The 22981-nt window shown below is 37.5% G+C and overlaps 1 protein-coding gene across 1 annotated transcript in view; it reads left to right on the plus strand.

The window, feature by feature from the left end:
• Positions 1 to 22776, plus strand: part of PGGT1B (protein geranylgeranyltransferase type I subunit beta) — a 52997-nt gene extending 30221 nt beyond the window's left edge. Inside the window, exons 6-9 of the mRNA XM_055302179.1 lie at positions 3626 to 3671; positions 11670 to 11854; positions 15905 to 16013; positions 21352 to 22776. Coding sequence (XP_055158154.1) covers positions 3626 to 3671; positions 11670 to 11854; positions 15905 to 16013; positions 21352 to 21533 — 522 coding nt within the window. The 3' untranslated portion in view covers positions 21534 to 22776. The remainder of the gene's footprint in view (positions 1 to 3625; positions 3672 to 11669; positions 11855 to 15904; positions 16014 to 21351) is intronic.
• The last annotated feature ends 205 nt before the right edge of the window (positions 22777 to 22981 follow it).

Raw genomic sequence — 22981 nt, forward strand, 5'->3', positions numbered from 1 at the left:
GTAACCCCCTTCTTGGACAGTGACGAGCCTGGTTCCCATTATCTAGGATACATTGACTCTCTTTGTTTTGAACCTGAAGGTATATAGTCAAAATACCATATTTAAGAAATACTTGATGGGCACCTGACTGGCTCACTTGATAGAGGATGCACCTCTTGACCTCAGGGTTTTGAGTTCAAGCCCCACATTGAGTGTGGAGATTACTTAAAAATTAAACCTTAAAAAAAAAAAAAAGAAAGAAATACTTGAGTTCCTTCCTTTATTCCCCCTCACCTTCGCTATGGTTATGTTATCTGTGTAAAATACAGCTAAGTTTGTTTGGGCTCCGTTTTAGTGTTTTTCCCCAATTTTGTTGATTTTTTAAAATGTATTTAATATGTGAAATATTGACTTGGTTCTGAAAGAACTGTACACAAAGGGGTATTCCAAGATGTGTTACTCGTCAGCTCCTGTTCCTTCTGTCTCACCTCTTTCCTGGCTCCCATGTTTGCCGCCTTGTTCCCATTCACTCTATAGGGAACCAGTCTCATTAGTATTGGGTTTGTCCTTCCTGTATTTCTTCTTGATGAGCAGATAAGCACATTTTTGTTTCTCCTTCCTTCTTACAAGGTAGCACGCTCAAGGTGTACCTAGTTTCATAGTCCTCTATTGTGTGCATGTACTTAGTTTTTTGAACTATTCTGTGCACTTATTTTCCAAATCCAGAGTGTTGAAATTAATAACCATATGCATACGCATTTATGTATTGTTGGAGATAGATCTTCAGAGTTAATTCTTAGTAGTGCACTTGCATGATCAAAAGGGAAATGCATATGTAATTTTATTAGACGTTGCCCATTTTCTCTTCCAGAGGGGTGAACCAGTTTATATTCCTGCCAGTGTAGGTGAGTGCCTGTTTCCACACCACCTCGCCAATGGAATGTGTTATCATTCTCTTTACTTTTTATCAGTCTTGTGGGTAAAGAATGTTTTCTCAGTGTATTTTTGGTTTGTTTTGAGTGAGCATGATCATGTTCTTCACTCCAGATGATACTGAACCAGACCACAGGCACATGTAGCCTGCGGCCCATAGTTTGCTAATGCCAAGTTCCAGTTCATTATTTTCCTTTAGGCACTTCAGTTTTGTGTATGTATCTTCATTCTTCCTTGCTTGTCCTTGATCAGTCACTGTTCTCTCTGACCCTTTTTACTGTTGTATCTCAGTTTTCATCTTTTGGCTGTTTTCTGCCTTTTCATCCATGTCACTTCCTGTCTTTTCTTTTGAGAATGTTATTCCTTGGTCTTATTATTCCTTATTTTCTTCCATTTCTTTGCTGAAGTTATTGAACTCTGTTTATTTCCTCCTACTGTTTGTCCTTTCTGTTTTTAACTTTTAGTTTCCTTTGCATACTCCCAGGTGCTTACTTGATGATATGCAGTTGAGTTTGGGGTGCTGTATGACAGTTTCCTGCTTTATGGCCACTTTGAGGAGGCGGGAGCCGATTTTCATATACTGAGATGTTTTCATTGCATTTGCTATGTTTTCATTTCAGAGTTACTTTATATAGATGTGTCTCTTTGTTTAGTCATTTTGTGAATTTTTTTTTCTCACAAACATTTCTATTTAAGAGTGTACTCTTTTTAGTCAACAAAGTCTGATTTCTTTAATGAGCTTTTGTAGGATTTGATTTTGTTTCTTTTTTTCACGTTGAGGAAAGTGTTGTGTGTTTGATGATTTTCTGGCAGGACAGAGGTTCTCTTGTTTCTCAGGCCCCTGAATGTTGCTCCTTTGAGTATCTTTTATTACCTGATCTTCAGAGGGCCTGTCTCTGCTTCCTTGTTAACTTGACTCATCAGTCATGCCCTCTGAGCACTGCACACTCTGAAGTCCCTTCCCTGCAGGCAAGTGCTCTGTTCTCCAAGAGCTCATGCAGTTCAGGCAGCGCTCACTTTGCACAGTGGGGCCCGACCGTGGCAGTGAGCATGCTGGCTGCCAAGAGGCCCAGTGATATGAATCATCTGGGGGAGATCACCACTGCTCTGTGACCTATGCCACTTTTTGCCATAACATCAAACTGGAAGTTATAAGTGTACAGAGAATTTTGAAGTGGTAAAGCCAGTACTTAGTACATTGTAATATTAAGACATTAGAAATAGTGAGTTAAAGTAATTTCTTTGTGGAAAAAAATATATAAAGAGTAGTTTGAACAGTGCTTGCCTTATTTTCATTTTGTAACTTAGGACAGGGTTCGAGCATCTTTTCTGCGTTGGTAGATGATCAGACTCCTTAAATTTGTAGCAGCTTCCCAACACTTTATCCTTTGTGTTTTCATTGTTGTGAAAACATCTCCAAGAATTCCTTTCCTGTCAGTGTTTTGGCATCATCCCTTTTGTAGACCATCTTCATCCCTCCCATCACAGCCAGGTCTTCACTTGCAGTACTCTGCCTCCACTTAGTTCTCCTGATAGCACGTCAGGTCTCTGACAGCAGCACCAGCACAGGAGCCAGGATCAGCTGTGTTTTCTTTACTCTGTGTTTGATCTCACTCTGACTTCTAGTGGTGCTGCTTCTCGTTTCTTGATTGCACTTTGGGTTTTGGTGGTCTGTCTGCTCTTTTGGTTCTGCCTTTTCAGAGAATGTCATGTGGGTTTATTACTAAAACAAAGGAAGAGACAACACAACCATATGTTTTGTTGTCTGTGCATGAGCTGAATAATATGTGCAGTGACCAGTTACAGATTCTGAAAAAGATGATAGGACTGGTTACTGATTATGATGCACATCTGTATGTAGTGATTTGTAAACTGAGGTGCTAGCAGCAAGTTTGTACTCTGTGCAGTTGCTCACAATTAACTTACCATGGTTTCTGGATTAGAACCGTATTTTGTGTTTAGCTAAGGTATGGCACCTTGAATTTGTGCGTATCAGGACTGTACAAAACAAGGACTGCCTGTATTGCGCCCTTAGGGTGGACCTTCTCCTTCCTGCACTAATTTTAGATCCGTCTCAGGCCTACTGTTGGCTCCCGTCCTCTCCCTCCCTGATGATTTTCCACAGACTTCCCTTGCTCTCTACAAAAGGGTGTCAGGAGTGTGAGAGGTAACATGCTGGGATTTGATGTTCCTTTTTCTATAGACAGGTAATTTAAAGCTTGTGCGCTTCCAGCTTCCCTGAGATTTCGGTTTTATATAGTTGTATTGTTCTTCTGTTTTGATTTTGTAGAATACGTAGGGAGATCCAAATTTAGGCAGGCATTGTTATCCTCAGCTACCCACGAGCCTCAAAATAGACTTATTTCATGTTCATAATATTTCATTAGTACAGACTCTTTACATTTTCCTTAAACTTTATGCTCTTGCAAGTAGGAAAATAATAGGATTGGGGCTTTTTATTGGGTAGAAATTGAATATATAGGTGCCGTCTTTGAACAACCTGTCTCAGAATGTGCCTACTGTATGCATTTGACTTGGTAAATAAGCCAAGACCAGGTACTTGAAGATGCCTAAAACTACTCTTTTGTGGGAAAGGATTTTTAGAAGATATGAGAGAGAAACCAAAAATGGATCAAGAGACCAAAAATTATCATAATGAGGACTTATTTCTTATCATTTCCCTATTAAACTGAACAATGTTTTTCTTTTTCAGTCCTATGACAATGGGCTGGCACAGGGAGCTGGACTTGAATCTCATGGTAAGACATCTTAAAGTAAATGAACATTTAGTTTCTTTTGTTCTTTTAAATAACATGATGATGTCTTTGACACGGAGGACCTCAGAAGTTTGCCTCAACCCAGGGTTGTTGTCTTTCCTACATCTCCCTTAACACTTTTTGCCACTTTGAACATCTTCAAGGTCAGTCATCGGTCAGAAAATATTAGACCAGGATATTCACACTCCTATAATATTTTCTAGTTACCTATTTGAGTGTCAGCACATGAAAATATCCCAGGGTGATTTCTTAAGATAGTGCTGGAAAACTGCAGGTTCTCTTTTTTGGCGTAATACTGGAAGACTAGCTGCACTATATAAAATCAATGAATTTGTGAAGAAATGAAAATGTTTTTTGTACCTTTCTTAATAATCCTTAATCATTACTATAAGACATTTTGCTGCATTGCATATGTTTCAGTACATACATTAATACAGTTTTTCCTTTTACTCTTTGCCCCACTTTGGGCAGAACCAGATTGGTGAGTTGATATACTTAATTTGTCAGCACATTGGTAGCCTGAAGTTTTTCAAATTGAGTATTTCTGTGTAGGAGTTAATAAGCTGCCATGCTCCTTTATTATTGTTTTAATATTTTATTTTTAAGTAATCTCTACAACCAGTATAGGCTCAAACTCACAACACTGAGATCAAGAGTTGCATGCTCTACTGACTGAGCCAGCCAGGCTCTCCAGCCATGTTCCTTTTTTAAAAAGAAAGAGCGTAGATCAAGGAGGCTCTGAGTGAACTCCTTAAGTTTCTTCTGTCATGGCAATCTCTTTGTACTTGCCTGTTTATCCCTCCCTCTGTCAGCATGATAGAGTGCAAGAACAGATCTCAGAAAGAACAGGTCTCAGCCCTGACACCTGCTTGGGACCTGGCCCCTCACTTCGTCCCTCTGAGGATTTCCCCATGGACAGAATAGAAGTAATTGGATCTTCCTTTAATTTTAAAATTGTTGCTAGGATTGTAAGAGATGAGGAGGAATGTGATTTGTAAACTATAAAACACGTATAAAAAGATTTTTTTTAAAAAAGGTATTTTTGACATATACTCCTTGACCCCATATCCTTGTAATTCCCCTGAGGCCTTGTCCTATCTGGTCACTTCTCCCTGTCACCCATCTTCACTCCCTCCTTCAATGCAGATATTTATGGAGTATATATCCCTAAGGGCTATGTAGAAGACTGTCTTGGTTTTTCTTCTGAAGCCGTACTGTAGTTAGGACACCTTAATTCTTGTGTGTACCTCTATTTGTGTGAGATTGAGCTTGGGGCAGGCTGCAATAGCAGTTCTGTCATTCATCATCACCACTTGGTAAGGAGGGATAATATGTACTCATAGGTGCACATAGAGGAAATCTGGTGTCTAAGAATTCAGAGAGTTCGTGCTCAGTATTGTAGCGGGTGTTAATGGGCACTGTGGCTGAAGAGACACATTACCAGTACAGGAGACCTGTGGAACTGATGTTCTTGTTCCCAAGAAAAAAGGATTGCATTTGCTGGGACTTAAAACAGAGGGCTGCTGAAACATGATTCTCTCTGACAGATCCAATCAGGAAAAAAATCTTGCTGAGTCACACTGGTAGTGATTTTAAGTCTGTATGACTTGAGAAGGATTACACCCATCAAGATCATCAGTCATGGACTGTGATTCATGAAGAAAGCTTTTATCTCCCTTCTTTTTCTCTCTAAATTTGATGGGTTTGAGACCTAAAGCTCCAGAGGAGGGCGTCCTACTCAGAGTACCGCAATACATACATTAATACACAGGGCTGGTGTCCTGTGAATGGGTTCCAGGTATGTTAAGATACAGCACTCCCTCCACCTTTGGGGCAGCGAAGTAGAGCTGTGTGTCTGGAGCCCCTGGCGAGGTGGCCTCTGACCAGGATCCCCTCTCAGGGTACACCGTGTGTGCACACACATCTGGCATCATGTTCTCTGTAAGGTTTGTTAGGCTGAGGAGACTGCTCTGTAGGCCACTGGTGTGGCCGTCCTACCCCACCTCCTCTCCTGTCTGCGCTGGTGACCAAAACCTCTTCCTCAGAAGTCACCTTGCAGTTTGTCTGCCCCTTCAAGTCTTTTTGTCTTCTCCCGTCTTCTTTCTATTGTTAATCTTTTCAGAATAGCAGTCCAAATATACTGTTCACCCTTCTAAACAAGTGGCTTGTTCTTCAACTTTCTATATAAGCCTTCAGCAGCTTAGGAAGTTTCTATTATAAAGTCATGAGCGATCGAGATTTCAAACCCATTGTCGCCCTCTCATACCTCACCTTGTGTTTACTGAAGCACCGGAAACTTTCAGCTTCTTCCCTACTTTCTGGAAGCATCAGGTTCCTCTTGCCCCACTTCCTTACAAGTTGTTTCTGGCTCCTTCACCATATTGGTGTCTTCCCCTCACCCCCTTACCCAGACCCAGCTTTCTTCTTTCCTTCGAGTAGTTCTCTTTCTGAATCTCCAGGCTCTTGTACTTGCTGTTCTTGTGTATAAAACCCTCCACCCTCACCCCTAGCTTACACTTGGCTTTGTTTCTTATCCCTCAGGTCTTGGCTCAAATGATTATTTTTAATGATCATTTTTGAGGTTGCAGACCGCCCACACACACACCCTGTTTGGCATCATCAAACCTCCCCGCCACACACACACACACACACACACACACACACACACACACACACACACAGTCTGTTTCCTATCTACCCTTTCTGCCCTCGTTTTGCTCTGTATTCTATCATTTGTGTATTATCTGTCTGTCCCCACAGGAGAACAGAGATCTTTGCCTGTTCCAGTCAGTGTTGTATCTCCCATACCTGCAGCATGAGGCGTGCACTGGGGTGAACTGATGGACCGTCCTTTATTAGTCAGCCCTGTGCTGATGGCTCCCAGAACTCTGTGTCCTTCCCACCTGCCTGCCCAGCACGTCTCCCTCCATACCACTTCAGCGTCTCAGGCTGCACATTTTTTAAACCATTCTTTTCCTCTTTCCTTCTTCCCATGCTTGCATTTGCTCTTGAGGAATGTGGAACAGCTACTCCCAGGTCTACTGGTTTTTCAATCCATAGAAGCCAGAAGTCCAGAATTCGGGGTGTTTGACCTCATGTTCTTTTTTGTTTTTTGTTTTTTGTTTTTTTTTTTTTTTTGCAGTTATACCAGTGTTCTCCTGTAGGGCACCTGCTTATAATCCTTGATCTACAGGTGGAAAGGACTAGAATTTATGATGAGGCAGCTGCTCTGTGCCAGCTACCATTTAGTCTCATTTAATTCTCACACCAGCCCTCTGGGAATAGACATCTTTGTATTAGTCACATTTGATCAGAGACCTAAAACCACCACATATAGTAAAGAATAGGGATTTATTGTGGGAATAAGCTTGTCCACAACTGTGGAAGAATACAGAGAAGTAAGAGCTTGATGGGGAAGTTGGTGGATTGAGGAGAAGTCACTAGAGCCATCCTGCAGCCCTGGCACAGGTGGACAGTAAAACCTTGCAGGAGAATCTGGAAAGCCAGGCACATCCAGCTGCCAGAGCAGGACTGTGGTAGAGAAGTCTGGTGGGGGCTCTTGCTTCGGCATCTGACTGTGGGTCTTGGGTCACCAGGGCAAGAAGTAAGGCAGACTTGGCATTCCACATATGTGGGAGAATAAGAACAAGTTGGAATCTGCCGGCACCTCTGCCCTGTCCCTTAGCTCCTAGAACCACAGCCAGGATAAGGACTGCTCTGTTCCTCTTCCTCCTTACAGATCACACCCAGATTTCTTGGACTGTAGCCCATCCAGGGAAACGCTTCTGGTTTAGCTAAGTTGACATGGTACCAAACCACCACAATAACCATTGTCATACTAGGCTCACATATGACTGGGTATATGTCATAGCCTGCCTAAAATCCTGTCGATGCTCAGCAGTGCTTTTCTGCCCATGTTTGTGTCCCTCATTTTAGTTCTCCTTGTCCACTTCCAGCCTTGCTTTGTACACACGTGTGTGAGTGACCCCTTTTCCGTGCTGCATTCCAGGCTGCAGAGAACATGTGTTTCCCAAATGCTCTCACATGCCTTTTCACCCCTGGACATGGCTAACATTCTTCCCTTGCCTGAAATGCTTCCGCTTCCATCTGCTTCTCCTCTTTTTCTTTTTCCAAACCTTGAGAGTTTTGCCATCTTCCTGTGGCTGGTTCCATTCTCCATAAAACTCTTCATTGTCTCTTGTGCTGCAGCTTTGAGCAGTTCCTCCCTTTGGAGTAATACCTGGCTCATGCCATCTTCATGGCACTTACCTGTTTGCCTGAGCGTCTTTGCTATGTTGTGAGCTGGTATGTCTGATTCGTATCTAACTCCACTTGTCTTCATACATTGCAGTTGTCCAGTAAGTATTTGCTTATCCTCTACTCCACTCGGCATCCTGAAGCTCAGGAGGCTGAGTGTGGGTTGCGTCCTTCTGCTACAGTTCATCGGCTCTTCTCCCACAACTGTTTAGCTGAGAGCCCATTTGTCCTGTATACAAAACAGACACATGATACTCTTCTATGCTGAGATCATCAAACGGGAGGATTCCTTTTTGTCCTAGTGAGTCTCTTAAGCCCTGGCACAATTGTAGGGTAAAGCATTCCTGTGTTTGAAAGAATTGGATTTATCTGCTTTCCTAGGATTAAAGCTCTTTTTTCTCTCAGGACTCAGGATATAACAATAATACTTAAGATAAATTAATTTGATTGCATGATTCTTCAAAAATATCTCTACTCCTTAATCCAGAAGAGAGGGACGCCTGGGTGGCTCTGCAGTTGAGCGTCTGCCTTCGGCTCAGGGCATGATCCTGGAGTTCCAGGATCCAGTTCCACATCAGGCTCCCTGCATGTAGCCTGCTACTCCCTCTGCCTGTGTCTCTGCCTCTTTCTCTCTGTCTCTCATGAATAAATAAATAAAATCTTAAAAAAAAAAAATCCAGAAGAGAAGTATTCAGCTCTTTGGCCTAATTTCATGTAAGCATTCAGTTTCTTGAATTTTCCTCACTTTACCTTTTCCATGGGGTTTTTGAATATAAAATGGTATAGTTACTTTTATTTATATACCTAGTTTTTGCTTTCTACTTTAGCTGTATGGTTGTTAGCCATCTTAAATTACGTATTTCAGAGCACACAGACTCCTTCAGATATTTTGATACACGCAAATAAATACAAGAGAATGTTTAAAAGTGAGCTTTAACCTTATGGGAGCAATAAGCCTAATACCTGTTACACACTTAAAATGTCAGTAAGTCTTTGTATCCAGGACTAGAATCAGGAACACCTTCTTCACCCCACCCCCAGGAGCACTGAGATCCATTGTTAGAGAGAGCCTGCCTCTCTGGTCCCTTCCATCTGTGCGTCTTGTGACTATGGTGTTCTGCCCACATGAATCATCTGTGTGATTGAAGCATCTCACTTAAGTTGACAAACTCAGCAATGTCCATCTTTCTCGTATTTGCATGTACCTTAATATCACATGTTGTAATAGCCTTCAGGAAAGATATCTTTGTTACCCAAGATGTAATGAACACAACTGAACCTTTTCTTGATGAATTCAGATAATTATAAGAAGCAGTTTTATATTGTACTTTAATGTAATGATGTAATATTCTTTTTTTTTTTAAGATTTTATTTATTTGAGAGAAGGGGTACATAAGATGGGGGATGGAGAGGAGCAGGAGGAGAAGCAGACTCCAGCTGAGTGTGGAGTCTGACCTGGGGCTCCATCTCCCAACCCTGAGATCACGACTTGACCCAAAATCACGAGTTGGACGCTTAACTGATTCAGCCACCCTGCCTGTAATGATGTAATATTCTTGAAATGTTTTGAAACTTATAGGAGTCATTGATGTAACCTTGTTTAGCCCTCTGGAGGCTAAATAGAATATGAGTTCCTGTGCCTACTTTTTTTAATGGTATTTCTTAGTTATTAAAATGTTACCTGTCTTGTTTTGCAGTGTTTGTATCTGCATCTAATACTGTTCTAACTAAATACTGTTAGCCTAGTTTTTTAGAACTAGTTTTTAAGAATTTTGTGTAAAATAAGACCCTCTTGGGTAAATGTTGGTAAATGAATTTTAGATTAAAGCCTAGACTGTGCGGTAAGTGTTTTTGGCTACTCAGAGCTCAGACTTACTTCAGAAGTTATCATTGTGCAAAGCTGGTGATTTGGGCAGAGTGGAGAGTATTTTTACTTTAAATTGTGCCAGTTTGCTTTAAAGCATCCTAACAAGTAATTTGGAGAGTAACAATTAAATAGCTCTTTTTATCTTTTGGTAGTTTTTTTTTTTTTAATGTTTTATTTATTTAAGTAATCTCCACACCCAACCAACATTGGGCTCAAACTCACGAACATGAGATCAGGAGTTGCATTCTCTTCCGACTGAGCCAGCCAGGCACTCCTATTTTTTAGTAGTTAATAAGTACATGTTATCTGTTGAAGACTTTATGTTTAATGATGTAATAATACCTGAAGTGATGGCCAGGTTGTCATGAAAGAGAAATTGAAATCAGTGGGTCACTGAAGAGGAAATAAGATTGGTAGTTGCTTAATAGGAAATTATTCTAAACAGTTATTGTAAATTTATTTTTCTGTTTTAATTCACTCATGACTGACATAGATCTCCCAAGTCACTGGGAAAAATTCTGAAGATTAAATAGTTCTTACTGATAGTGGCCTTTTTAACGTGATGACTACCTTGAGTTTTCTAGAGGGAATGTTCACTTTTCCTTTGCCAGAGACTGCATCCAGGACATACAACAGTAAAAAAGAAGTTGTAGAATGAAGCATATTACAAACAATCCATTTCTGTAGCTGAAGTTAATCAGTAGGCGAGGTCACAATAAATTGGAAGTGTAAATGTTTTCATATTGTTTGGACTCGACAGTAAACATTGCCAGTGGAAAGTGTCGTTTCTTTTCCTTTGTGGAAAAATAATGGGCTTTTCAATTCCTGAGGAAAGGAATCGCCTTTGAATGCCATGGTCACCTGTTGCTGCTGTAACATTTTGCTGCGGACTTAGAGGTATAAAACAACACAAGTTTATTCTCTTATAATTCTGGAAGACAGAAGTCTGTACTGCACTTTACAGGGCTGGTCCTACTCTAGGCTCCCAGGGAGAATCTGTTCCCTTGCCTCTGCCAGCTTCTGGATGTGTTGCCAAGCCACTCCAGTCTGCTTCCATAGTCACATCGCCTCCTCTTTCTGTAATCCCCCTAGGTCCCCTTCATGAGGACACTTGTGGTTGCATTTAGGGCCCACCCAGAAAATCCAGAAAAATCTCTCTGTCTCAGAACCTGTAATCACATTCACCAAGTCTCTTTTGCCGTGGGAGGTAACATTGATGTGTTCCAGGGATTAGGACCTGGACATCTTAATCTTTGGAGGGTGTCATTCAGTCTCCCACAGTGAATGAATACTCATCTCCTTCCTGACAGGCTCTTCTCTCTGCCCCCAGTACACTCTCCCTCATCCCTGCTCTGACTTTCCATCCTTACATTTTGTAAGCTGAGTAGATCTCATATGTACATATCCGCTTCTAGCTTGTCTGTGTTCTATGTGAAAATTAATCTGTGCTCTGGGGCAGATGGAACCACAGTTGACGAGCACTGTGCATGTGGTCTTGAAGGGAACGGAATCAGACTTGGGCAACAGAGTCCTGGACAGGAAGAAGTAAGTCATCCTTGGTTCAAGTGTCAGCTCCTCCAGTAAACCATGTAATTTTGAACACGTTCCTTAGCCTCTAGAGTCTTTTCATAAGTAAAATATTTTTTACGGCTTTAAATTATCTTGTTTCATCAAATTAATATTGAAGACTTCAATGCTTTGTGATTATTTTAAACGTATAATTAATCATCTTCACAGTTTATTTTACTGATTTCCAGAATTATATAACCATTGTTTTTTTTTTCTCCAGCCATTTTATACTATTTTCCTAGGCATCTGATTTGAAGTTTGAAGTATTGTGTGGTTTTGATTAACAGGAGGATCAACTTTCTGTGGCATCGCATCACTGTGTCTGATGGATAAACTAGAAGAAGTTTTTTCAGAAAAAGAATTGAACCGGATAAAGAGGTGGTGTATAATGAGGCAACAAAATGGTTATCATGGAAGACCTAATAAGCCTGTAGATACCTGTTACTCTTTTTGGGTAGGAGCAACTCTAAAGGTAAGAGAAAAAGTAAAATTGAGAAACCTAAACTCTATGTTGATACAAACTGTGCTTCAAAAGGTTTGATCTTTGTAATGTTCATTAAATACTGTTAAATTTAGGCTGCTAAGATTTTCTGATGCCCCGGCAAAGTTAATTCAGTAATCTGTTGTGCTACTTGAAAATTTTCATTCTTATAAAACTTAAGTGGCTGAGAACTTAGATAAGAAAGGATAGCATACAAAGTATAAGGTTGTAAAAAAAATCTTGTTATTAAAATGGCTGGTAGTTTATCTAGAGTAAGGATCTGTCTGAACATGATACCAGCAAAAGCTTTATGGGAAGTTGCTAATCTTATAAGACAAACTATGGGTTTTTCCTTTGAAAATGATTCATGGTTTTTAATTTTTCATTGATTTGCCTAACCCTTCTATATAATTTACTGATTGACGTTTGCACATTTTTTCCCATCTCTTACCTTTTGACATACCTAATTTCATGAGGTTACTAGCCACTAAATTCCTACAAGTTTGCTGTATCTTAAAATTGCCTTTTCGCTTTCAAAATGTATCACCTAATTCTGATATTTGGAAATCTGACAAAAGTCTGTGTTCATCTTTTATATAATATCCTAATTTTTTCTCTTAAATTCTGAAAACAGAATGATTTAAAATGAAGACAGTATATCTCCCTCTCTCTCCTCACTTCTAGTACCATTCTTCAAGTGTACCACTTTATTTTTTTTTAATTATGCGAAATTTCAAACATATTCTAAAGTAGAATAGTATAACAAACCCCTGTATGTCCACAGCTAGACTCATCAGCTTTCATCCCAAAGCCATCCAGTGTTATCCATATTCCAACTCCCTTCTGTCCACCTCACTGTATTATTTTAGGGCAGATCCCAGATACCATTTTTTATATTACCTGGAAATTTTTCAGTATAATTATTAACCAAAAAGAACTTTCTAAGAAACAGAACTGTAGTGTCATTACCACATCTGCAAAGCCAGCCATAATTCCTTGATAATATTTTGGCTAGAAATTATGTATATTTCTTTTTGCATCACATCAAGAGGCACATAATCTCTGGTTGTCTCCTTTTGATCAAAAGGCTCCAGAGTTGTCAAACCTGATTTATCCCGTATAAAGTTCCCCATCAGCTTTTTTTCTTTTTTATGGTGACAAAATATACATAATGTACTACATATCAGTTTAACTATTTCTAAGAGTATAATTGGGGTGGCATTAATTACATTTACAATGTTGTGTAACCCTCACCACTGTCTTTCCCCAAAACTTTGATTTTCCTCAGTTTGAACTCTGTCCTCATGACCATTCTCCACTCCCTCTAGTCCCTGGTAATCTCTATTCTGCTGTCTGTTTTTATGAATTTGCCTGTTCTTGGTGCGTCATGTAAGTGGAACCACATGGTATGTCCTTCTGCATCTGGCTTACCTATTAGCTTCTCATAACACTCTCAAGGTCCATCCATGTTACAACACATAGCAGAACTCCATCCCTTTTTATGGCTGAGTAATATGTTGTTACCAGATTTTATTTATCCACATATCTGTTGATGGACACTTTAGTTATTTCCATGTTTTAGCTGTTGTAAGGCGACTCTGAATATTGGTGTACAAATAACTGGGTTTATGCTTTCATTTCTTTTAGATATTTACCTAGGACTGTAATTGCTGGATCATATGGTAGTTCTACGTTTAACTTTTTGAGGTACTGCCATACAGTGCAGATGTGCACCATCTTACATCCCTACTAGCAGTGTATGAGGGTTCCAGTTTCTTTATACCCTCGGCAACATTTGATTTTCCTGTTTGGTTTTGGTTTTTATAATAGCCATCCCAGTGGGTGTGAAGTGCTATACTCATTGTGGTTTTGGTTTGCATCTCCCTAATGATTAGTGATATTGAGCATCTTTTCATATTCTTATTGGCCATTTGTCTATCTTTGGAAAAATGTCTATTCAGGCCTTTCACTCACTTTTTTTAAAGATTTTATTTATTTATTCATGAAAGACACAGAGTGAGGCAGAGACACAAGCAAAGGGAGAAGAAGCAGGCTCCCTGTGGGGAGCCTGATGCGGGACTTGGTCCCAGGACCCCGGGGTCACTACCTGAGCCAAAGGCAGACAGACACTCAACCACTGAGCTACCCAGATGCCCCACTTTCACCCACTTTTTAATCGGGTTTTTTGTTGTAAGGTTGTAGGGAGTTCTTTAAGTGTTCTGAATATTAATCCCTTATCAATGTATATAATTTGTGAATTATGCTCTCCCATATGGAGTATGGGATGTCTTTCCATTTATTTAGATTTTTAATTTCTTTCAGCTCTTTTTTCAGCTCTATTTTATAGTTTTCAGCTTACAAATCTATCCTTGATCAGATTTATTCCTAAATATTTAATTATTTTTATGCCATTATAAATGGAATTGCTTTCTTAATTTCTTTTTGGATAGTTTGTTGCTGTTGTATAAAAATCTCATCAAGTTTTTTTTACAGAATCATTTTAGTGGCCATTGAGGTTAACGCATTTTAATCTGTTACATTATTCTTTTTGATGCCATTTTTAGCCAGTCAAAGCCCTTTGAGTAGGTTCTTGAGTCTTTTTGGACAACTTTCTGAAAGAAACCACTTTTAAACATTTTAAAAATTCTTAATTCTTATGGATATCACCATAAGTTTAACTGATTTTTTTGGTTTTTATAAATATTTATTTATTTTTAAGTAAGTTCTACACCCAACATAGGGCATGAGTGCATGATCAACAGCCAGGCGTCCCAGCTTAATGGATTTCTTGAGTTCTCTCTAGACATTATTTTTGATTCCTAACTATGAAGAATGAAGATTTAGCCTCCCTTTTTTCAAGTAGATTGTTACTCATTCTGTATTTTTTGGTCCTGAACCTTTTCTCTTCCCCTTCCACTTTCTAATTCTGTCATATTTTCTTTACTTTTATAATACCAAGTTAAGTAACATTTCTATTTTATTTAGTAACAATATGCACATATTTTATACTTTCCCTGTGGGTTGATTCTAAAATTTAAAACCCAAGAATCAACACTTAGTACGATCATATAAATATTGTTTATTGCTAAACCAAGTACAGTGTTAAGATTACAGTTTCTTCTTAGTTAATGACCCATAGGCCACTGGCTGGAAAATATTTCTAGCTGATGGATTCTAAAGAGTCTCTTTCCTTTTATTGTATGGACTAAATTAAAATGTATAAGTTTGTTTCTTATTTGTATCATAATTCATTCAGGCTTTTTCTTTTTGAGAAATAACACTGCTTTAATCACTTATATCTTCTATGGCTCTTTCTGATTTATTAACATACCTTGTGTCTTACAGAAATTTTTTAAACTCTCTTGTCTGCTGCTCCACACCCCTTTTCATAGTTTAATTTATCCTTTATTTTTGTCTATTTAATGGGATCTTGAGAGACAGAGTAAATATATGTTCTAAGTCTTAAAGCTACATAGTTTTTTACACTAAAGTTATATTTATCTCACCTTTTACCTTTCCTGTTTTTTTTTTTTTTTCCTTTCCTGGTTTTTAAAGAGCTACAATTTTTTACTGTTCTCAAGTAAAACTGTCTCTAGCATCTGGTTAATAATTTTTGTTTCTCTTTTTTGAAATATTTTTGGTTCAAGTTACTACCGGTTTATAACTAATATCTCAAAAGCCTGTCTTAAGAATTAAAATATATGTAGATAAATTCTCATTTTCAAAATGACTGGTTAAGTAGAACAGGTTGGTAGAGTTGTGTTTTGAACCTAGCCAAATGTGATGTAAAGAGATTTGTTTAGGCATGGCTTCAAAGAAGGAAATAGTGAGTACATCAAGAAAAGGAGAGTAGTTGTGATCAGATGATAAAAATGACAATAATGTGGTTGACTGATTCTAAGTGCTCAGGTCCCCAAGAGGCTTGCTTTGAGAGCCTTAGCTAAAGAAAAGCATATTTAATTGATGTATATCTGAAAATTGAGCCAAAGGTCAATATGAAAGCTTGATGTTAGTAAATTTATATTTGTCCTGTCATTTCAGCTTCTGAAAATTTTTCAGTACACTAACTTTGAGAAAAATAGAAATTACATCTTATCAACTCAAGATCGCCTTGTAGGGGGATTTGCCAAGTGGCCAGATAGTCATCCAGGTAATTTATTTTTTATATGAATCTACAACAACTTTACTTTTTGTTTATTTCTTGAGTAGACCTTCAGTCATCTTTGTTAGAAAGGGCATAATATAGAAAATTTAGCTACTACAGTTTACCTTTTTAAAAACATATTATTTAAATTGTTTAAGTTTAGGGGAATTTAGCATGTTGAGAGTTGTGACGGAAGGGTTGGATTATCAAGATGTATTGCTATAGTATGCCTTTTTCCCCAAATATTTCACTTACCAATGTTTTATTTCATTTGAGGTAATAAGGCAGATGGCCTGAATGGGCCCTCTCCAAATAAAGAATCATTTGGCCCATCCAGAATCTTAAGGATTATTAGCTGTCACTAGAACTAAGTAGAATAAATCACTAAGTCCATAAGGGAATCTGTTCTTACTCTGTTCAGAAGCCATTAAATCAAACATCTCTAATTCTGAAGATAGCTGTCCCTCACTGTCCACACCCTTCTCTGAATTTCAGCAGATTCAAGTTATTTTTTTAGAAGAATACTTTGCTATCTGAACTCCGTATCATTCACTGTCTAAATCTCAAGAGCCAAATCGATTCAGACAGTGTGATACTGTTTTCCAAACTCAGGAATAGCAAAAAAGTAAAGAACAAAAGATTCTTGTATTTGAACTGTGCCTGTCCACTTATAAATGGATTTTTTTCTATAAGTATTATGCTGTACTGTGAATGTATTTCTCTTTATAATTTTAAAATTTTTAAATTTATTTTTACAGTTTTCTTTGTAGCATTTTCTTTTTTTAGCTAACTTTATTGGAAGAATACAGTGTATAATATATAGAACATAGTGTTAATTGACTGTTGATGTTACCAGTAGGCTTTCCTGTGAACAATAGGCTGTTAATTAACCTTTGGAGGAGTCAGAATTTCTTTGTGAGTTTTCAAATGCACAGGAGGTCAGTGATTATAACCACTGCATTGTTCAAGGGTCAATAATGACATTTCTCCAAAATGGATAATTCTGCCATTTCCCAAACCTAGACATACTTTATTCCAAGCTGTATGCACTGATATAAAACAGCCTGCTCAGTAACTACATGGATGCTGTCCACAGGCTCCTTTGACCTAGGCTGCCAGCTGAGCTCATCTTCATTCTCCATCCTGACCCAGAACTTGAGTGGCACAAGGACCTAGTTCAGGTCTACGATTCTGCAACAGTTGTACTATTAATCTTACTGCCTCTATAGTTTGGTCCCCCTCACATTGAAACCGTGTGTGTGTACGCATGCATGTACGCCTTCACCCACGTGTGTGTACATGCTTGAATGAGAGGAGAGAGGCCAAAGCTTTCCTTAGACTCTCACAGGGATCTCTGATGCAAAAAAGGCTGAGAACTTCTCTAAACTCTTCTCGTAAATCTCTTATCATTGAGAGTCTCTCAGCACCCTGAGGTGGTTCTTCCCCATAGCACACAAGGCCCTCCTGAAATAAGGCTCCTCCACCTCTAGCATCTTTCTCCAGGCTACCTGTCCCTCTCCCTGATGTTTTCACCTGTAGCAAAAGGACTTTATTTACAGCTTCCCAAAAAATCAATTTGAAAGTTCATTATAAATAATTCAGAACACTGACATTTTTGATAAGCAAGTTGACAAAATATTAGCTTTACTACATGAACCTAGATACAAGGAATGATTGTTTTTACAGCACTGAAATAGAATCATGGTTTTTACTATTAGTTTAGAACCTCATCACATCTATCATAGAACTGCTACAGTCAGAATATATATATTTGAATGAATATAATAAATATGGGGCTCATGAAATCAGATTATTTTACCTGAAGTGAGCAGAAATATTTCCTCACATCCATACTTACCTATATTTTCATGCAGGATATGCTTCTTTTTAGGAAAGGTACAGTGCTTTTAATTTCTACAGCAAAAGAATATTTTTTGCCATTTTTATTGAGAAATCATTGGCATATATCACTGTGTAGGTGTAAGGCATACAGCATAATGGTTTGACTTAAATCTGTTGTGAAATGACTACCACAATAGGCTCAGCGAGCACCCATCTTCTTATAGAAGATAAGAGATCTGATCTCTTATTAGAGATACAGAAGAAACAAAATAGTGAAGGACAAACAATTTATTTTTGTGATGAGAGCTCGTAGGATGAACTATCCTAACATGATTCCTATATATCGTAGTGCAGTGTGAGCTGTGGTCCTCATGTTCTGCATGACACCTCAGTTCTTATTTATTAGTGGAAGTTTGTACCACTTGACACCCTTCTTCCAATGCCTCCTCCCCCCAACCCCCACCTCTGGTAAGCACAGGTCCAATCCCTTTTCTTCTGTGAGTTTCGTTATTTTGTTTTTGTTTTTTAGATTCCACATAAGTGGGATATTTGTCTTTCTCTGACTTCATTTCACTTAGCATCACACCTTTAAGGTCCATCCATGTTGTTGCAAATAATAGGATTTCTTCATTTTTATGGCTGAATCCTATTCCATTGTGTATGTATATACCACAAAGTCTTTTTTTTTTTAAGATTGTATTTGTTAGAGGAGCACAAGCAGGAGGGAGAGGCAAAGGGAGAGGGAGAAGCAGGCTCTCATTTGAGCTGGGAGCCCCACACAAGGCTCAACCTCAGGATCATGATCCAAGCCAAAGGCAGACGCCTGACTGAGCCACCCAGGCACCTGTATACCACAATTCTTTATCCATTTATCTGTTGATGGATACTTAGGTTGTTTCTATGTCTTGGCTAATGTAAATAATTCTGCTGTGAACATGGGGGAGTAGATAACATGTTAGCGTTTTCGTTTCCTCTGAGGATATTACTGGATCATGTGGTAGTTCTATTTTTAATTTTTTGAGTCTTCTCTGTACTTTTTACCATAGGGACTATACCAATTTACATTCCAACCAGCAGTACACAAGGGTTCACTTTATCCATATACACATCAGTGTTTGTTATCTCTTGTCCCTTTGGTGATGACCATTCTAATAAGAGTGACATGGTATTTTACTGTGGTTTTAATTTGCATTTCCCTCATAGTTAATGATGATCCAGCATCTCCTCATGCATTGGTTGGCCTTTTGTGTATATTCTTTGGAGAAATAGCTATTCGGATCCTTTGCTCATTTTTTTTTTCTGTTGAGCTATATGAGTTCTTTATGTTTTTTTTTATGTTCTAATTTCTAAAGCAAAATAATATTTTTAAATTTGGTATCTGTAACCATAGCTATAAATGTTAGAACAGTACCTCAAGAAAAGTGAGAATTGTCTTGATGCCATTGGTTTTCATCAGGGCTTGTACTATTTTACCAAATGGTAATAGAGAAATGACAATATCTTAGCATGTCTGGCATAAACATACTTGAAATACTTTTTGAATATTTACAATAGATTTGGTTTTTAAGATTTATTTATTTATCTTAGTGAATGAGCATGAGTGGGGTAAGGGGCAGAGGGAGAGAATCTTCAAGCCAACTCCCCACTGAGCACAGAGCCCATAAGGGGCTTAATCTTACAACCAATAAAATCATGACCTGAGCCAGAACCAAGAGTTGGATGTTTAACCAACTGAGCCACCCAGACGACCCACAATAGATGTTTTTTTGTTTGTTTGTTTTAATTCTTGAAGCTTTTTCTAGCAGTCAGTTGTTAATATTTGTGTAAATGCTTGAATATAGAACTTTTTACAGATATGGTAAAATGTCTTCTGAACTTATACACCACAGAGCATAGAAAGTTTATGTCTAGTAAATTGAATATATGTGGAAAGACCTGTTTAACAGAGTCTAGGAAAATCATTTTTTTAAGAGTCTTTAAAATTAGCTTATCTTGGTTCTAGTAAATTTAGTAACAGAATTGATGCAAAGCAATTTTATATACATTTATAGAAGAAACTTAATGAAAAGAATGAACTTTTATTATGAGGAAACTAGATATTTTAGCATCTAATATGCTTGAATACGCCTACGGATAAGGAAGGTTAAAATAAAAACTTTGAGATTTGAAACAAATCTTGATTCATTGGCTTTTACAAAAATCTTTGCAAAAAAATGTTTTATTTTTACATTATGTAGAAAGTAGATGATCCTATTTTATGTTATTCTGGATCGATTTTATTTCTCTTTCAGTTGTATTTTTTCCTAGAAATGTTTCCTCATTTCTAGACAGTAAAACATAATGTCATTTTGTGCCTTTTGTAATTTTAGAATAACTAGAAGGAAACTTTCATAGTATAGGGGAAATCAAAATTTTTGTGGTCTGAAAATGAGAGAAAAGTGAGCTAAAAGAAACCTAAGCATTCTCTGAGAAGACATGAAAGGGGAGTGACATGGGCCTCACAAATAATCTTGAGTAGGCACAACTCTCTCATCACTCCTGTTTTGAAAAGTAAATAATACTCACGTAAGTAAAAATTTTCTTTAATTCTTCTGACAAAGTTTGAGTTGGTAAGGTGTCTGAACTTCAGTAGCTCTTGCCTTAAATGATGGCCAGTACAAAAATAGGAAAAATGCTTGATGACTACAAAATCTGTTTTTTGTAGTATGCCCATAACTGCAGAGCTCTGAGCTCTTCAGAGTCCGTATAAGGCTGTCCAGGAGGAACAGCCATGTGATTTCTGTGGCTGCTTGAATGCAAGAGGGTCACTGCCCCTTGAAAGATGGGAAACAGTAGTGAAGCCAGTATAGAAGAAAGATTATATAAATATATTGTATTTATAACCACAGGGAATGTAAGTTTGTTTTTACTGTCAGGTCAGACATTTTTTGGATGACTGACATTCCCCTAAATAGGAAAACTAAATATGGTGCAGCATTCCACAACAGAGTATTAGTATTCTGTTCAGACCTCTTTCACTGAACACAGTATGAAGATACTTTGGTTATGGAAATGTCAGAGGTAAAACTTAGAGGGGAAAGGTATTTCTACTTAGAGTCAGAGGTCTATTTTCATTTTTAAGGAATTTTTTTTCCTTTTACTATACAGAGCTAAAAGCAAAGGGAAACTTATAAGCAAAGGGAAAACTTAGCGAGAAGTCTTATATTACTGCTACTCTCTATTTTTTTTAACCATAGAGGATGTTGAGAGTGTCACCTCTTCCTTTGAGAACTATTTTCCTTTGTTAATGATATTTTCTTTGATAAAAATTCTGATTTTGATCTTTTTTTCTTTTTTTAATTGGTGTTTTGAGACCTTGAGAGCACGTTTCAAAAACTAACATTTTTCTAAATTTAATTTTAATGTGATGGACTAATAGATATGTAGCTACAATACTTTGCAGCATGTACAAATAAGAATGCCTATTATGATTAAAAAAAAAAAACAAATACCTCATTTTCAGATGCTTTGCATGCATACTTTGGGATCTGTGGCCTGTCACTAATGGAGGAAAGTGGAATTTGTAAAGTTCATCCTGCCCTGAATGTAAGCACACGGACTTCTGAACGCCTTCGAGATCTCCATCAGAGCTGGAAAATCAAGGACTCTAAACAGTGCCCAGAGAATGTGCACATCTCCACATGACTGACTTCATTTAGTTTGGGAGGGTGGGGGGATTTGTAGCATAACTGTAGCTCAAGGTTAAAAGCCATGTATAACCAAGTGTGCTCTCTTTTTTTTATTTTTATTTTTTTTTATTTTATTTTTTTTTTAAGAAGTAGAGTCTCACAATCAAATCTTGTGCCGATGTCACTTTGGAATATGGTCTTGAGCCAGTAACCTTTGTACTGGGTTTCAAGAAAATCTTTGTTGAAGTTTGAACCACAGTGGACTCTGTTGTGGTTCTTAAATGTTTATACTGTATTTCTAAGAAGTTCTTTGTGGCAAATTAACTATATGTATGTAGGTTATCTTTTTAAAAAAAATCTTCAATACAAATTGTATCATACTGTAAAATGGACACAAATCTTCAAAATAAGTTTACAGTTCACATAGCATTGATAATCTTCAGGTGAACACTTAATGGTCATTTAAAAAGCTTGACAGCTGATGGTAGAAAATTGCTTTAATGAATTAAGGATTCTTCTTTGAAAAGATGATTCTGTAATTTTTAAAGAATGACTTTTGTCTTATTAAGTGTGCCAGTTAAACTTATGTGGCCTCTATAAATGAAATTAACTTCATAGCAAAGATGAATAGATTTAACTAATACAGTAATTTTCTAAAGGGACATTGATTTACTATTATGTAATTGAGGGAAAAATAATTTATGTGATTGTGAATGAGAAAGTTTTGTGCTGTGTGGGTCATTTATTTAGATGTCACTGGGGTGAATAACAGTTATGCTTGATTTTAATTTCATTAGTTGCTTTTTCTTTCTGGAGAGAAAATAGTTATATAGAAGGAAAGACATTTGGTGGGTTTGTTTATTTTTCTGAAATATGTGATATTGTAAATTGTACTTTTATAACAGTTACTTTTAGCCATTTGGATTTTTTTTAGTTTGTTGCCTTCAATATGTTAGTGGTTCTGATTTCAAAATGATAATTTTCTAATTTTTTCAAAATAAATAAGTAAAATTCTCAGTAAAAAAAACAGAACCACTAAGTAAATTTAATGGTACAGCTCCATACATGGTCATTTATATTTTTATATTTTCAGGTAAGTGGAAGGGAAATGTTCTGTTCAGGCGTTAATGATTGGGGTGTTGCTTTTGTTTTTTGTTTTCTTCATTCTGCGAACTAGCTAATTGTAAAGGAAATAGTGTAAAAACTCATCTTCATTAGTAACAATTTATCAATAAATCACATCCATCATTGTTGTTGAATGATGTTCAGAGACTGAAATGGATAAGAAAATCTCTTCACTAAAGGAGCTGAGTTTAAGTTCAAGTTTTGGTGATAATTGATGTTGAATTATTCTACAACTATCAGTATAAAAACTAAATTATTAGTATTACTGTTTAGGGATTATTTAAATTTTAATTTCTTTCCTAAATTGGAGGGGAGAATGCCCTTAAATAATGGTCCTTC

The sequence above is a fragment of the Nyctereutes procyonoides genome, unplaced genomic scaffold (assembly GCF_905146905.1).
Source record: "Nyctereutes procyonoides isolate TBG_1078 unplaced genomic scaffold, NYPRO_anot_genome, whole genome shotgun sequence".
NCBI classification, from domain to species: domain Eukaryota; kingdom Metazoa; phylum Chordata; class Mammalia; order Carnivora; family Canidae; genus Nyctereutes; species Nyctereutes procyonoides.